We start from the raw sequence: 16,424 nt of genomic DNA, 5'->3' as shown, positions 1-16,424 counted from the left end.
CATACATTTTCAATAGTGTGTGAAATATGTGTGAAAAGTCATATCTGTTTTTGGCCTGGAAACTACCGTATTTTACCCCTCTTTCCCGTCCTCTTCACGTATTTTCCCGTATTATATTAAAATAAATAAAAAATTAAAAACAGTATTTGGGAGGCAGGCCACTGACTGCTGAGAGAATGGGAAATCTCTCAACGCCAATCATGGTGCCGGTTCAAGCATAAAGTCCCGCCTTTCTGGAGAAACAGCCAATCAGCTCACTTGTTTTACGGAGGAGACTCAGTGTGAGTGGGGAAGCCCCACCTTGCTGTGAGTTTGGGCATCAGGCTGCAGCAGCAGCTGACGGTAAAACACGTCTGGACATACTGGGATCTTTCTAAGAGAAAGGAAACGGAGCTAAAGATGTAAACTGTGATGAGATTGTTTCTGATAGCTGGTTAAAAAGACACCAAAACACACAGATCAGCTTGTGTCTAGTCAGTTAGCTTAACTTTGGAATTAGCTAACTTCAGCCTCGTCCCTGATGTGCCTGATCAGTCAATAACTATTTCATTTTCAATTTTTGTTTATTAATTTAGGATTGCAGGACTTACTGTAAGCTATAATGAATGAAAATCCATTTAGCTAGCTAGTTAGCTAGAAGCTGGATGTAGTGGATAGCAAGAATTTAGTACAATACTTTATGTTGGTAGTTTAAAGCAGTTTCTTATCCCTGGTCACTGCCCTAAAATGGTGTATTTTCCACCTGATTCAACTGATGAGCTAATAAACAATCCTTTACTGAGTTTACCTGTTAAAATCCTTTAGCCCCCTATGGATCATAAATCAATCATTATGTATATCCAGCAATGTATTAGACACATCATGCCTCCACTCACTTTATTAAGTGCCTTTAAAGAAACTCCTGAAAACAGAGCTCTTAAAAGAACACGTACTCTCCTAACACCTCTAACAAACTAACTACTTCTGACCTCATTTCCTTCTTCCCCTCCTTCACTCCTCTATCCCATTATTTCCCTTTGACCTCCTTTAGGCCCTATCTAAAGATGTTTTATCTTTAACTTCTATTACTTTTGTACTTCACTATTGTAAGTCGCTTTGGACAAAAGCTTCTGCCAAATGTGATGTAATGTAATGTAATGTAATGTAAAGCAGAGAAAGCTATAGAATATGTATAACAGTGAGAATATGCAGGAACTGCGTTGAGAAACACTGATCTAACATGACATCTGTTCATTTGTAGTTTATAGTAACACTACATTAAAACCACAAATCAACCGGTTATATTATAAGGTATTTTTCTGTTCAGTGTTTTTAAATTCGTTTTCGATGTGCCCCCTTCTGACTTTGAGCACCTGCCACTCCAAGGGTCTCTGCATGGCTCTCCCATTATCTTTCCCATACATAAAATATATATGTGAAATGTCTTCATTATATACTTTTTAAAATGAGGAAAATACAAAAAAAAAAACGATTGTACTGCACTATTGTACTTTTCATAAAGAGTTTGAACATATGTCAAATTTCTTCAATCTTTAGCAATTAAGATGTCAAGAAGTCTAAGCAGTGACTATGATAAAAATTACAAAATGTAAAGTAAAGAAAATGAGAAAAGTAAGATTTGTTGTTGGCATAAATTGACCATTTCTACTTTTTGGGAGAGAACATAATATTGTACATTGTTTTATTATTATATGCATTCATAAATAGAAATATAAGTGTTATAGTGTAAAAAACTGTCCCAATTGGCAAAAAAGAGAGAAGTTAGAAATTATTAATGTATGATTCTTGGTTGGAAGGACTCACATAATCTTTTCAGTGAGACAAAAATGAGGGTTTTACTCTGAACTTTACACAAACAAGCTAATTCCCTGCATTTTTTGACCTCAAGCCATGTAACATCGTCCACTGGGTAAATGTGGAAGAAAGTTGCAAAACTGTAGATATGGTATCCGTTATCTCTCCGTTAATGCTATGCAAACAATATTTATAATTATCTTAATAAGGATATCTATTGTTGAGATAAGACAAGTTTATGAAACTTCAACACTAAAAAAACATTTTATTTTATACTGTGGTGCTCAAAAGTTTGTGAACCCTTTTTAATTTTCTATATTTCTGCATAAATATGATCTAAAACATCATCAGATTTCCACAGCAGTCCTAGCAGTAGATAAAGAGAGCCCAGTTAAACAAAAGAGACAAAAATATTATACCTCATTGATTTATTTATTGTGGAAAATGATGCAAAATTACATATTCGTGAAAGGAAAAAGTATGTTAACCTCTAGGATTAGCAGTTAGTTTGAATGTGAATGAGAAAAGAATGATATTTTATTTAAAGAACAGTGATCTATTAAAGTCTGTTCATCACGACACATGTTTGTGGAAGTATATCATGGCACAAAGGAGATTTTTAAAGGGAGATTATCAAACCGTTACATCCTTAAAAAATGTATCATATCTTCTCTCTGAGAAAGACACCTCACCCTGTATCATATATTATAAAAAGCATGGAAGAGAGATCAGATAAACTGTACAGACAGAATTATCCATATAATATATGGATATTATACAATCATATTTTCTATGCCAATTTAGATCCATCTATGACCATCAATCCAGTATAGTCCTTATTAATTTATCTAGATATATTAGAACTATTGTTGTAACTGATATAACTCATATTCAGCCCCATTGTCCTTAAGTAATCTCTTACATTAGACTTTGAACCAAGTTTTCTTTACATTATCTATCTGTCTGCTATATGTCTTATCCTATGGTAATTAAGATATACTTCTTTAGTCAGTCATTAACACTGACTTACATCACTTCTACAGGTTGTGGGAGGAGATTTAGCCTTTAAGAAGCTAACGTATGGACCTGATCTGTTTTTATGGCTTCCACGTTCCTTACTGTTTGTTTGGTTATTTAATAATAATTGTAATTTCGACCAAACAACAGATTTTTAATACGTGGCTTTCTTTAGAATCAAAAATGCTCTCTGGTATAGACTAGTGCATTTCAAAAAAAGTATAAAATAAAATATTATTAGTTTAAAATGTGAAATTCATATATTATATAGATGTATTACACACAGAGTGATTTATTTTAAGTGTTCATTTATTTTATTGTTGATGATTATGGCTTACAGCCAATAAAAACCTAAAAATCACTGTCTCAGAAAATTTGAATATAATATAAGACCAATTGGTACTTTTGTCAGTGTGGGCAGTGTGCCAAGTCCCCCTGGAAAATAAAATCCACATTTTCAGTCAGTGCAGTGTTTTCCTGGAAAATCTTACAGCACTTCATGCTTCCCTCTGCTGACAACTTTTATGGAGATGCAGATTTCATTTTCCAGCAGGACTTGGCACACTGCCCACACTTAAAATAGATCACTCTGTGTGTAATACATCTTTATAATATATGAGTTTTACATTTTGAAAAAAAAAAAATGGAATAAAGTAACTTTTCAATGATATTATAATTTTTTGAGATGCACTATAGAGTACCAGTTTGGACACACCTTCTTATTCAACATATATATATATATATATATATATATATATATATATATATATATACCTTAAATTCATTGTTTTTTTTTTTTCATTATTTTTAGTCGTCCAAACTATGAAAAAAATGAAGAACTACTTAACTAAGTAAAGACAGAAATATTTTAAGAAATGAAGATCAGTCTGAAACATTTTGAAACGTTGTGATAAAACTGGCTCTCAGCAGGACCGCCCCAGGAAAGGAAGAGTAAGAGTTTCCTCTGTTGTACAGGTTTCTTCAAAGTTTCCAGAGTATTTTGGTTTGTTTAACACTTTTAAGTCACTACTTGATTCCTTATGTGTTTCTTCATAGTCTGGATCACTTCAGTATTCATTTACAGTGTAGGACACACATTAATAACATGCTTTACATTATTTTATAAGCATCCTATTGCTTTTGCATCCTTTATTTTTATTCCTGATATGAAATCAATTAGTAAAACACAGCAATAAGGCTGAACATGAATTTCACATTTTAAACTAATAATATTTTATTTTATACTTTTTTTGAAATGCACTAGTCTATACCAGAGAGCATTTTTGATTCTAAAGAAAGCCACGTATTAAAAATCTGTTGTTTGGTCGAAATTACAATTATTATTAAATAACCAAACAAACAGTAAGGAACGTGGAAGCCATAAAAAAAGATCAGGTCCATACGTTAGCTCCTTAAAGCTAACGTATGGATCTGACCTGAAGAAACACATAAGGAATCAAGTAGTGACTTAAAAGTGTTAAACAAACCAAAATACTCTGGAAACTTTGAAGAAACCTGTACAACAGAGGAAACTCTTACTCTTCCTTTCCTGGGGCGGTCCTGCTGAGAGCCAGTTTTATCACAACGTTTCAAAATGTTTCAGACTGATCTTCATTTCTTAAAATATTTCTGTGTAATCTTTGTAACTGATGATCTGGTGTCACAGTGCTGCCATTCATGCTGGGTCATCTAGCTTATCTGTGTCTGTGCAGGCTGTGTACTGAGACATTAACAGCTGCCTTCCACAGGGACCAGAATGGCTCCTGGTTATTTACACACAGGGCCCTTAATACACCGCAGAGCCTGGAGCTCGGGGATAATACTCCTAATGGAAGAGCACAAAGCCCAGCTAGCCAGCAGCCAAGGCTTTGTTTTGGAGCAAACAAGCTATTGGTGTGACAGAGCTGCCGTTTCAGAGAACTGACGTCAGTGGCCTTTAAGTATGGAGGGACATTGGACAGTCTGGGACAGTGTGCAGGTGGATGATGATGATGCTGGTGAAGATGGCCCTTCTTGCTTTATCCACTCTGCTACTGATGCTGATCTTCTCTGCAGTAGAGGTGGATGGTGAGGTGGACGCAGAGGCTCTGACCTGTCCGGATCAGCAGCAGGCCTTCGAGGGCTCCTGCTTTGAGTTTGTGTCTATGCAGCGCAGCTTCTTCAGCGCTCAGGGCTGGTGCGAGCGCGGCGGGGGACATCTGGCCTTCATTCAGAATGATGAGACTCAGCAGTTCCTCCAGAAACATCTGCAGCCACAGCTGGACTGGTGGTTGGGTCTGGCACCAGCCTCCTTTAACCTCAGCCTGGACTCTGCTGCCACTGAGGGTAAGTGGTTTGGACTTCTGTAGGACATTTTTAGATTAAATTCCATTAACACCATTATTCTCTGCTACAGTATGTCCTAAAATGTGTAGACACTAGGGGTGGGCTAAAATATGGTCCTAAAATAATATCACTATATTTTATTGTATTTATGACAAAACACTGAATTAAAAAAAAATCAAAGAATGCACTACTGCAACAAAATGAAAATTACATTTTATTATTTCATACAATATGATATGGCACACCCCTAACTGAGATATTAAAAAAATACAAGAATTATATCAGATTTGTAATAGAAGTCAATGATCCAGAATGCCATGATACTAATAATAATGCACTCCAAATATCTCCATATATTCAGGATTACAGTATAATAAATGAAACTGGACAGATATAATTTGTCTCTAGTAGATATATAATGAGAAATGAGAACAGTGTGGATTTTCTTTGGCTAAAATATTCATATTTTTGTTTCATAAACCATCACTAAACAGTAAAAAAAGATTAAAAAGTGGTTATAAAAAATCACAAATCACATTAAATTAGTAACAATTAGCTGTTACTACAATGACTCTAGTACTACTGTTTTTACAGTGTTTTTGCAGTGGGCGTGGCCAAGATACTGTATCATTGCTTTTTATTCTAATGGACAACAGGCATTGAAAGGTTTAAAATAGCCTACTTTGAGTTACCTCAACTTATTTTAGTCTAAACTTCTCCAAACTCACATTTTTCATTGCCAGTATATTCATAAAAATGCTAATTCAGGCCTGAACTTAAATTAAAGGGATACAGTAATTGAATACAGATTTTCTGCTTTTCTCCTTATAATCTGCCTAGTCTCTTTAGAGAAGTATTACCAGTATAATAGGTCTGCCTGGAGCAGATAATAAACATGAACCTACTGGCATCATACTTAATGCCAGGCATGAGCTAGAGAGGCATAAACCCATTCAAATGAGATTCAAATGATGGTGCACCATGCGTGTCCTTTTTTTTAGGATTTCTTGCAAAATGAACAAACGAGCAAATCGTTGTGAGTCATACAAATAAGACAAATGATTCATAAAGTACTACACAGAGGTTCATATGTGGTTGGTGTGGTACACCACTACCTATTAGTGAACTACCACATCATGTGGGAGACCGGGGTTCAATTCCCGGTCTGTTCTACACCAATAAGAGTTGTTGGGCAAGACTCCTAACACTACATTGGTCTACCTCTGTAATGGAAATAACCATAAATGTAAATGTAAATATGGAAGCCCACCACAAATAATGTATTTTTTATCTAAAAATAACACCATAAAAAATATGCTTTATTTTTGGTGGTGTAATTAGGCTTCTGTTAGTTCATAATATATATATATATATATATATATATATATATATATATATATATATATATATATATATATATATATATATATATATATATATATATATATGAAGGCATTGAATTATTATCCAGTTTAAGGTTTAAAGACCTAAACAATGCCATGAATGTGCCAAACTCTAATCATTGTGTATTAGACTTTTTAACGTAACAGTTCAGGAGTAAAGACTGTGTTCCCGGCTGACCTGTTAACCTCATCAGTTGGATTTGTCCTGGAATAACATCTGAAAAGCACACAGCCTGTGAACTATTAACCTTCTGTTCTATCAGTTAGTTTTCTATTGATAATTCATCACTGACCCAATGTTCCTGTCAGGGGGTATCAGCAGAGGACAGGGACCGGTCTGCTGAGGAGGAGTCTGAGGATCTTTTATCCTCTCAGGCCATAAACTGCTCGTCATGCTGGCCTCTTCTCTTTGTGTCTGTGAACAAACGAGCCGACTTTATCATCAGGAAACCAGCACTGCTCCTATTGTCCTGTGTCCTTTCACCTGCCTCCGCCTGCCATTCTGTACCAGCTTATTCTATAGAATGGAATAGAAACTAGGAGAAAGGACACATTCTATATATTATACAGCTCTGGAAAAAAATAAGAGACCACTTCAGTTTCTGATTTTGCTATTTACAGGTATATGTTTGAGTAAAATTAGTAAAATTGTTGTTTTATTCTATAAACTACAGACAACATTTCTCCCAAATTCCAAATAAAAATATTGTCTTTTAGAGCATTTATTTGCAGAAAATGAGAAATGACTGAAACAATAAGAAAGATGCAGAGCTTTCAGACCTCAAATAATGCAAAGAAAACAAGTTGATATTCATAAAGTTTTAAGAAATCAATATTTGGTGGAATAACTTTGGTTTTAAATCACAGTTTTCATGCATCTTGGCATGTTCTCCTCCACCAGTCTTACACACTGCTTTTGGATAACTTTATGCCACTCCTGATGCAAAAATTCAAGCAGTTCAGCTTGGTTTAATGACTTGTGATCATCCACCTTCCTGTTGATTATATTCCAGAGGTTTTCAATTTGGTAAAATCAAAGAAACTTAAAAAATTAAGTGATCTCTTTTTTTCCCCAAGCTGTATATTCAGTGATATTCGTTTCTATTGTATTAAATAAAACAAACAACATTGTTCTAGGAATGTTATTTGGTTTATTGTGCACTATTTAAAATAATGGTGTTAATTTTTTTTTTTGGAGTAGAGTGCATGGTAAATCCACAATTTGTTCGAAAACAAGTAAATTAAGTCTGTTAGAATTAACAAGATGTGTGTGTGCATTTACACATTTGTGCCGGCAATGAAGGCATTTTACTGTGGCTTAATACATTCACTAAAACAGGTGTCCACAAATTTCAATATACAGAGCATTTGTTACCTAAATCAAATTAGTTAAATCAAACTTCTTCAAACTTTCTGCCTTTCTACTTAAATCCTGCCAAGTCTTTTTAGAAATGTACTGCCAATAGAACAAGTCTCTCCAGAGCAGATAATACACATGAACCTACTGGCACCATGTTTAATACCAGGCTTGAGAGTTATAAACCCATTCATATGAGATATAGTGTAGGTGGTGAGCTGAAGTTAAAGGGTAAATTAAGCCTCTAGAATGTGCAGTAGAAAAATGGCCAGAAGGTCCTGTTTGACCTAAAGTAACCCTCATTAATCTGGAAGTGGAATGCAGTAATGATGCTCTGTGTTTTGTGTATGTATAGGTCCCCTGTCCTGGCTGGATGGCTCTGATGTAAGTTACTCTAACTGGTTTGGGGAGCCCGTGCCAGGAGCAGGATGTGGATACATCTCCAAAGACTCTGGATTCCAATGGGGAACAACGACAAACTGCAGCCAGGAGTTCTTCTTCATCTGCGAGTTTGGTTAGTGTCACTTTATTAAAGTGTCAGTCTGTAGGTTTTGTTGACTTAGATATCTCTCTTGTGAGGATGTGTAATTTTACTGAGCATTTAGAAAAGTACCTTTAAAAAGAGCAGAAAAAAACTTTGAGAAGTTTGCTGTTTTGATACTGTATCTCTGTCTTCGCAGTAGCTCTTGTATCAGCAACATTAGCAGTGTTGTGGATAATTGAGTGACCACAAAGACCACTCTGTTTTTAGAAATGAATTTAAAGGGGTTGGACAATGTAACTGAAACACCTGTCATTTTAGTGTGGGAGGTTTCATTGCTAAATTGGAGCAGCCTGGTGGCCAGTCTTCATTAATTGCACATTGCACCAGTAAGAGCAGAGTGAGAGTGTGACGGTTCAATAAGCAGGGTAAGAGCAAAGTTTTGCTCAAAATATTCCAATGCACACAACATTATGGGTGACATACCTGAGTTCAAAAGAGGACAAATTGTTGGTGCACGTCTTGCTGGCGCATCTGTGACCAAGACAGCAAATCTTTGTGATGTATCAAGAGCCACGGTATCCAGGGTAATGTCAGCACACCACCAAGAAGGACCAACCACATCCAACAGGATTAACTGTGGATGCTGTAAGAGGAAACTGTCTGAAAGGGATGATCGGGTGCTGACCCGGATTGTATCCAAAAAAAACATAAAACCACGGCTGATCAAATCACGGCAGAATTCAATGTGCACCTCAACTCTCCTGACTGTCCGTCACCACAATAAATTGTTGTGGTCTAAAACCAGGTGTTTCACTTTCATTGTCCAACCCCTGTAGATGTGCCTTGTAACTCTAAAAATAAGCGCTTCCACGAATGATAAGGAAATCATTGGTTCAAATCCCAGTCATGAAGCTTGCCATCAGTTGCTGGAGCCCTGAGAGCAAAATTGCCCTTTTGCTATCTTTTGTATGTAGAGGTCGCTCTTTCTCCTTGTCACTCCTAAGGTGATGATGATGAGCACGAGGCGTCTGTGAGCTGATGTATCAGAACCGAGTCGCTGCGCTTTCCTCCGAGCGTTAGCGCTGTGATGCTACTCTGCAATGCTACATCATCAGCAGTTTAAAAAGAGGCGGAGTCTGACTTCACATGTGTCGGAGGAGGCATGTGCTAGTCTTCAACCTCCTTGTGTTGTGGCCTAACTAAATCGGCCTCACTAAATTGGGGAGAAAAAAATGGAAGAAAATTTGAAAAATTAATACCTAAAAAATAAGGTATGTTAGGGTGTAATAACCAAAAAATGTGGTTTGTTGCCTGATTAGGTTAAATTCTAGTTACAAAATTACTTTTTGTTGTGATGAAAATAAACAGTATATACTTCATGCACTTGTTTCAGAGTCGGGACGCTCTCTAGCATGTGCGGACCACAATGCCACACTGCAGTGTGGGTCTGGTCAGGTGATAGAGATTGATGACAGCTTCTACGGCAGGAGGACACTCCACTACTGCAGGAACAGCCGTTCACCCTCTCAAGCACCTGCACAGAAGGAGTGCAGCTGGATGGATGTGGTGGACTTGGTTTCAGGTAGGCAGGTCTTATTTATTTGGCAGGTCTTTTTTGTGACAACCATAATTCCTGTACCAAAAAAACAACCCATGATTACTCACCCCCTCCCACTCTATGTGCATAAAAAGATGCTAAAAAGTCAGAGACTTTCGTTGAAACTATGTTACATTTTGGTTGAAAGTGAAAGAAAAAAAGACGCCTTTTTGAAGTGATTGAAAAGATGTTCATGGAAGAATGTATTTTGTACGTATAGGTTTGGTAAAAATTAAAGTTAAGAAAAAGTATTTTTAAAGGGGTTGAAAATATGTTTATGAGAGGTATTAAAGATGTGTTTATACCTATAAAATCTATAACTAGAAAATACATACAGGACATTTTATAATCACTTTAAAAAATCACTCCTTTCACTTTTGATCAAAATCTAATGTTGTTTTAACAAAGGATGTTTTTTTACAATATCTTTTAAACCATATAGTGCTGGGGGGGAGTGGAATTTCAGAACTGTTTGAAGCTGCATTAAATTGCATTTTTAACTTAAAAAAAAACTTTAAAATCATGTTGGTGCTTCACTGACTTGTAAACAGATCTGCTATCTATGCCACTTTTCTGCTGTCTCAGTACAGCAGAAATTGCACTATATAACCAATGAAAACCAATGTAATGTTCTATAGTATTTTTATTTTGTTCACATAAAAGACAGTTTTTAACTTTCAGCTTGTCAACAAATGCATGTGAAAAGCTTGTCCTTTAGTGATGGACTGAAGAGGAAACCTAATAAAGAACAAGAAAGTAAAATTCTCACATAATGTTGCTTGTAGAATAGTTTTTGCTTCAGTCTGTAGAACTAAGTGGACTTGAAGGAGTACAAATTCAAGGTCCCTACCACCGCCCCTCCCTGTCCTCTATACTCCAGTCTTATCCCCAAATCCCCCCTTACTTACTGCTGTCCACATTGTGAAAGTGGCCACAGCTGCCGAGGCTTAATGTTAACATTGAGAAATATCAGTTTTTCAGGCCAACAAACAAGCAACAATAAATCAATTCAACATAAAAATAACCTGCAGGGACATATATTTAGTGAAAGAACATACACACACACATACACACACACACACACACACATTTCAGTGTTTAGATGTTGGTTTAATATCTGAATCTGTCACTAATAGCACTAAATAAGCAGTAAACTACTTACGAGAGCATGTATCTCACGTACAGCTCTGGGGAAAAAAATAAGAGACCACTTAAAAGTGATGAGTTTCTTTGATTTGACATAATTGAAAACATTTGGAATATAATTAAGATGAAGATGGATGATCATAAGCCAACAAACCAAACTGAAATGCTTAATTTTTTGCAACAGGAGTGACATAAAGTTATCCAAAAGCAGTGTGTAAGACTGGTCGAGGAAAACATTTCAAAATGCATGAAAGCTGTGATTAAAAACCAGGGTTATTCCACCAAATACTGATTTCTGAGCTTTATGAATATGAACTTGTTTTCTTTGCATTATTTGAAGTCTGAAAGCTCTGAATATTTTTTGTTATTTGAGCCATTTCTAATTTTCTGTAAATAAATGCTCTAAATGATAATATTTTTATTTGGAATTTGGGAAAAAAATATCCCTAATTTTAGAGTAAAACAATGTTCATTTTACTCAAATATAAACCTATAAATAGCAAAATCAGAGAAACTAATTCAGAAACTAAAGTGGTCTTTACTTTTTTCCAGAGCTGTGTGTTGTCTTTGACCCCTCTCCGGACGCATAAATACACTCATTAATATTCTCTGCCACTCTGACCACACTGAGAGATCTTTCATTAATGCTGAAATCGTATCAGTCATACTTCCTCTGCAGTTCTGTAGACTGTACTCTCCACTTTCACACACAAGCAAACAAACATCACACACTGTTCCCTTTCTGTCAGTGATGTGTATTCAGATGAACTCTGACCTGGTGGTGAGTAACACTGTTCATTTAGTAATCCTACATTTTTATATGATATAATTAATATAAACTCTACCTTTATCTACCATGTCCTACCCATCTGTTTAATTTGTTATATCTGTTATTATTGCTTATTTAAATCTATTCTCCCTCTTGTTTTCTTGGCATGCTCTCTGCTGTGAAATGTGGAAATCTTTGGTTGGAATGCACAGAAAACAACACTGATTTGTACTTTGATTTCAAAGCAGATTCACATCAGATGGATGGAGTCCAAACAAACACAAATTAAATATTTACAGGGAGAAACGATCACTAATTATGTGGAAAGGAAAATACTATGTAGTTAATGACCTAGAAAGTGTTGATTACAGAACTGGGTTGATTACAGAACTGGGTTGATTACAGAACTGGGTTGATTACGGGACTGGATTGATTACGGGACTGGATTGATTACAGGACTGGATTGATTACGGAACTGGATTGATTACGGAACTGGATTGATTACGGAACTGGGTTGATTACGGGACTGGATTGATTACGGGACTGGATTGATTACAGGACTGGGTTGATTTTGGGACTGAGTTAATTACGGAACTAGATTCATTATGGAACTGGATTTATTATGGAACGGGGTTGATTACAGAACTGCACTGATTACAGAACTGGGTTGAATAGGGAAGTGTGTTGATTAGGGAACGGGGTTAATTAGGGAACTGAGATCTTTACAGATATTTACAGGTTTTTTTATAGTAATGTGTACATATGAAATATATTTAAATATTTCTATCACTGCCTCTCTCCAGAGCACTGCCACGGTCTGCAGGTGTGTCAGGCTACAGCGGACGTAGCGTCATTCGGTGAGCCGTGCCCGGGACTGGGGAGCTACCTGTCGGTGGAATATCACTGCAAGAATGGTCAGAACTCTTTTTATATTCTCTTTTTATTGCTCCTCTCCAGATATCACACCTTAATAAAATTTATTATAGTGTAAATACATCACAGCATTCATATCAATAAAAGGTCAAACAAAAGTCAAGGATGACAAATCCAGCACAGTAATGACCATTGCATCATTACATTCACTCTGAGTTCACCTTCCTGTTCAACCTGTTTAGCGTGTCGTCCGTAATAGCAAAGAAAGACCAATTAAATAGATTTTGGAACTGGGTTAATTACAGTACATTGTTTATTAATTAGTTAGTTATTAATATAAAAATTAGCCTCCATCTACAAACATTAAACATTCGTATTCGTTTGTCTGCCTTTGCACAAATATGAACTTGAGTGATATCCCATTCTTAATCCATAGTGTTTAATGTGATGTTGTGATGGTGGTGATCTTTTGTAGCTATAACTAGGCTTTCCACTAAGGAAAGGCTTTCCACAAGGTTTAGGATTGTGTTTATGGAAATTTTAGACCATTCTACCAGCAGAGCATTTGTGAGGTCAGACACTGAAGTTGTAAGAGAAGTCCTAAGGAGGTCAAAGGAGTTCCATCAGGTTGAGGTCAGTCAGCTTTTTCTACACCAAAGTATTAAGAGTTGATTTCACTGGAACTAAGGGCCCGAGCCCAATTCCTAATAAGCAACCCCATACCATAATCCCCCTCCACCAAACTTTGCATCTGGCACAATGGCATCAGTGCACAAGTACCATTCTCCTGGCAACCAACAAAAAATACTTTAGTGATCTATAGGAAAGGCGTCAATTGTGCATTTTACTCTTATGATTGACTGTTGTCTAGGTTAATTTCAGGCAGTGGCACACCTGTGTTTTCTGCCACCAAAATAGCAACACCCCAGAAATTTACCTGAACACAATTCACTTCCAGACCACCATGCCCATCAGTGTAGATTTATTCCTAAACTCCAGCTCTATTTTAATGGCGCTGGTATGAGGGTTTAAGATAGCAATGAGTATAGCGACGCACTTTGCACAGGGTGTATGACAGGGCCCAGACTCGTCAATTAGATTGCCAGACATAGAAGCTTGATTTGTCACTCTGAAAAAAAACATCTCCACTGCTCTAGAGTCCATAGTTTTGGCTTTACACCACTGCATCCGATGCTTTGTATTTCACTTTATAATGTATGGCTTGGATGAAGGCCCTTGGATATGGAAACCCATTCCATGAGTCTCTCTACACTAGCTCTGCAACGATTAGTCGATAGAATCGACAATGTTCATTATTTAAATTTGTCGACTACAATTTTCATTGTCGACTAATCGTTAATTTGTAACAGCAACGCATTACACAAAGTGCTGGGGACAGAAGCACAATGGGAGACACTTAGTCTGTGTCCCCAAAAGTGCCCAAACATAACAGATCACATATTTACTCACTTAATAATCAGCACTTTCCATGTTTAAACAACATCTAGACATTTAAATGGCTTTTAAATCTCATGTTCAGCTGTTTCTATCGTTTTTAGAGATGAAGGGCATGACAAAAATAATCGTTGACTAATCGACTAATGGAAAAAAAATAATCATCAGATTAATCGACTACCAAAATAATCATTAGTTGCAGCCCTAATTTACACTCTACTGTTCTTGATCTAATCTAAAGCTACATGAAGTTTGGAGATCTGTAGTGATTGACTCTGCATTGACAGAGAGAGTCGCTGTCGTTCCCAGTCTCTTCCACTGTGTTATAATATCACTGACAGTTGGCTGTGGAATATTTAGTAGTGAGTAGTGAAATTTCACGACTGGACTTGTTGCTCAGGTGCTGTATCCTATCATGGTACCACAGTGCTGGACTTGCTCCTGCTTTTACACACCTGTGGTTATTATGACTATTTTACAGGCGTTACAGCGCGGTTTTAGTTTACAGTGTTGATTACCGAAAGTATGTAGTATGTAGTTACTTAAAAATACAAGTAATTCAATTATAACTTTTAGTGATGTAGGACCCAAACCACAATCCAGCATCCACAGCTGTGTATCACTGCAATCTTAACTGTGATACGTGCTTTACTGCATGGCTTTAGTGTACTCTTATCTGTTACATAATCCAGGCTTTTATTTAAGCCGTCTCAAAGTAAGCGTAGTGCTAAAGGTCGCTGGATTATGACTATAGATTATGACTATAGGTCTTCAGGTCAAGCTGATGTAATTGTAACTGTTACAGCTTGTTATAAAAAGCCATTGTTAAATATTTAACAGTACGAATTGAAGCTTAATCACAGTATTTCAAATGGAAAGCTTTTTAAAATATGTAATAACTATTGATTTGAAGATAAATTTGGTATAATGTATTTTTTCTGTGAGCAGGTCTTCATCTGCTGATGGATAAACTGGCTGCTGTGTTTGAAAACGTCACTTTAACAGTAAAGTGGCTGCTCCACCCATTCCAGGGTAACCTCACATGCACCCTGGGTACTGGAGACGGGCACACCATCGACCCCTACAGTCCTGAAGGGTAAAATACATTGATTTACTTCAATTTCCTGATTGGTTATTTAGATGCAGGAGTAGAAATGCATTTAAATAAAAGCTTAATTGGTCAGTTTAATTTAAGAGTCATATCTATCTACAATGTTCTGTAGAATGCATTTATTATTATATACAGTTCAGGAAAAAATTAAGAGACCATTTAAAAATGATGAGTTTCTTTGATTTTGCCAAATTGAAAACCTCTGGAATATAATCAAGAGGAAGATAAATGATCAAGTCCAATTAAACTGAACTGCTTGATGTTTTGTACCAGGAGTGGCATAAAGTTATTCAAAAGCAGTGTGTAAGACTGGGGGAGGAGAACATGCCAAGATGCATGAAAACTGCAATTAAAAACCAGTGTTATTCGCATATCACATATTAATTTCCGAACTTTTAAAACTTGTTTTCTTTGCGTTATTTGAGGGCCAAAAGCTCTGTATCTTTTTTGTTATTTCAGCCATTTCTCATTTTCTGCAAATAAATGCTCTAAATGACAATATTTTTATTTGGAATTAGGTAGAAATGTTGTTTGTAGTTTATAGAATAAAACAACAATGTTCATTTGTATTTGTATTTACATATATATATTATTTTATATATGTTCAGGGCGCAGGGTACTGTGGTGCACCAGTACCAGCATGCTGGCATCTACACCGTTACAGTGGAGTGCAGCACCAGCGAGTGGCACGTCACTGCTCAGAAAACCATCACCATCCAGGAGCCGGTGGGAGAATTCAGGACAATAAGATGCCACAGCTCAAATCATTGGACAGACGGGGAAAACTGTAAAGGCCTTTACCAGCATGATCTGATTATTCAAGTGGAGCTGGAATCAGGTAATATATAATACTCACAATTATAATCAGCCTAATATACTGTAGTATAGCCAATTCTGCTGTATAAATAATTTTTTTATGATAAAAAATTATGCTAACATGCAGTACCAGTCAAACGTTTGGACACACCTTCTCATTTAATGTTTTTACCTTTCTTTTCTACATTGTAAATTAATGCTGAGGTCATCCAGACTATGAAGGAACACATTAGGAGTCATATAGTAACTTAACAGCGTTAAACAAACCAAAATACTC

General features: G+C 36.3%; 1 protein-coding gene across 1 annotated transcript in view; it reads left to right on the top strand.

Annotated features, from left to right (window-relative positions):
* Positions 1-4,809: 4,809 nt before the first annotated feature.
* The window catches only part of pkd1l2a (polycystic kidney disease 1 like 2a), a 50,572-nt gene continuing 38,957 nt past the window's right edge, over positions 4,810-16,424 (top strand). Inside the window, exons 1-6 of the mRNA XM_022687052.2 lie at positions 4,810-5,136; positions 8,252-8,410; positions 9,774-9,962; positions 12,696-12,806; positions 15,169-15,316; positions 15,940-16,169. Of these exons, the coding sequence (XP_022542773.2) occupies positions 4,815-5,136; positions 8,252-8,410; positions 9,774-9,962; positions 12,696-12,806; positions 15,169-15,316; positions 15,940-16,169 (1,159 nt within the window). The 5' untranslated portion in view covers positions 4,810-4,814. The remainder of the gene's footprint in view (positions 5,137-8,251; positions 8,411-9,773; positions 9,963-12,695; positions 12,807-15,168; positions 15,317-15,939; positions 16,170-16,424) is intronic.

Source organism: Astyanax mexicanus, chromosome 16 (genome assembly GCF_023375975.1).
Source record: "Astyanax mexicanus isolate ESR-SI-001 chromosome 16, AstMex3_surface, whole genome shotgun sequence".
In the NCBI taxonomy this organism is placed as follows: domain Eukaryota; kingdom Metazoa; phylum Chordata; class Actinopteri; order Characiformes; family Acestrorhamphidae; genus Astyanax; species Astyanax mexicanus.
Note: the sequence above shows the minus strand (reverse complement) of the source record. Positions and strands in the feature narration are given on the sequence as shown.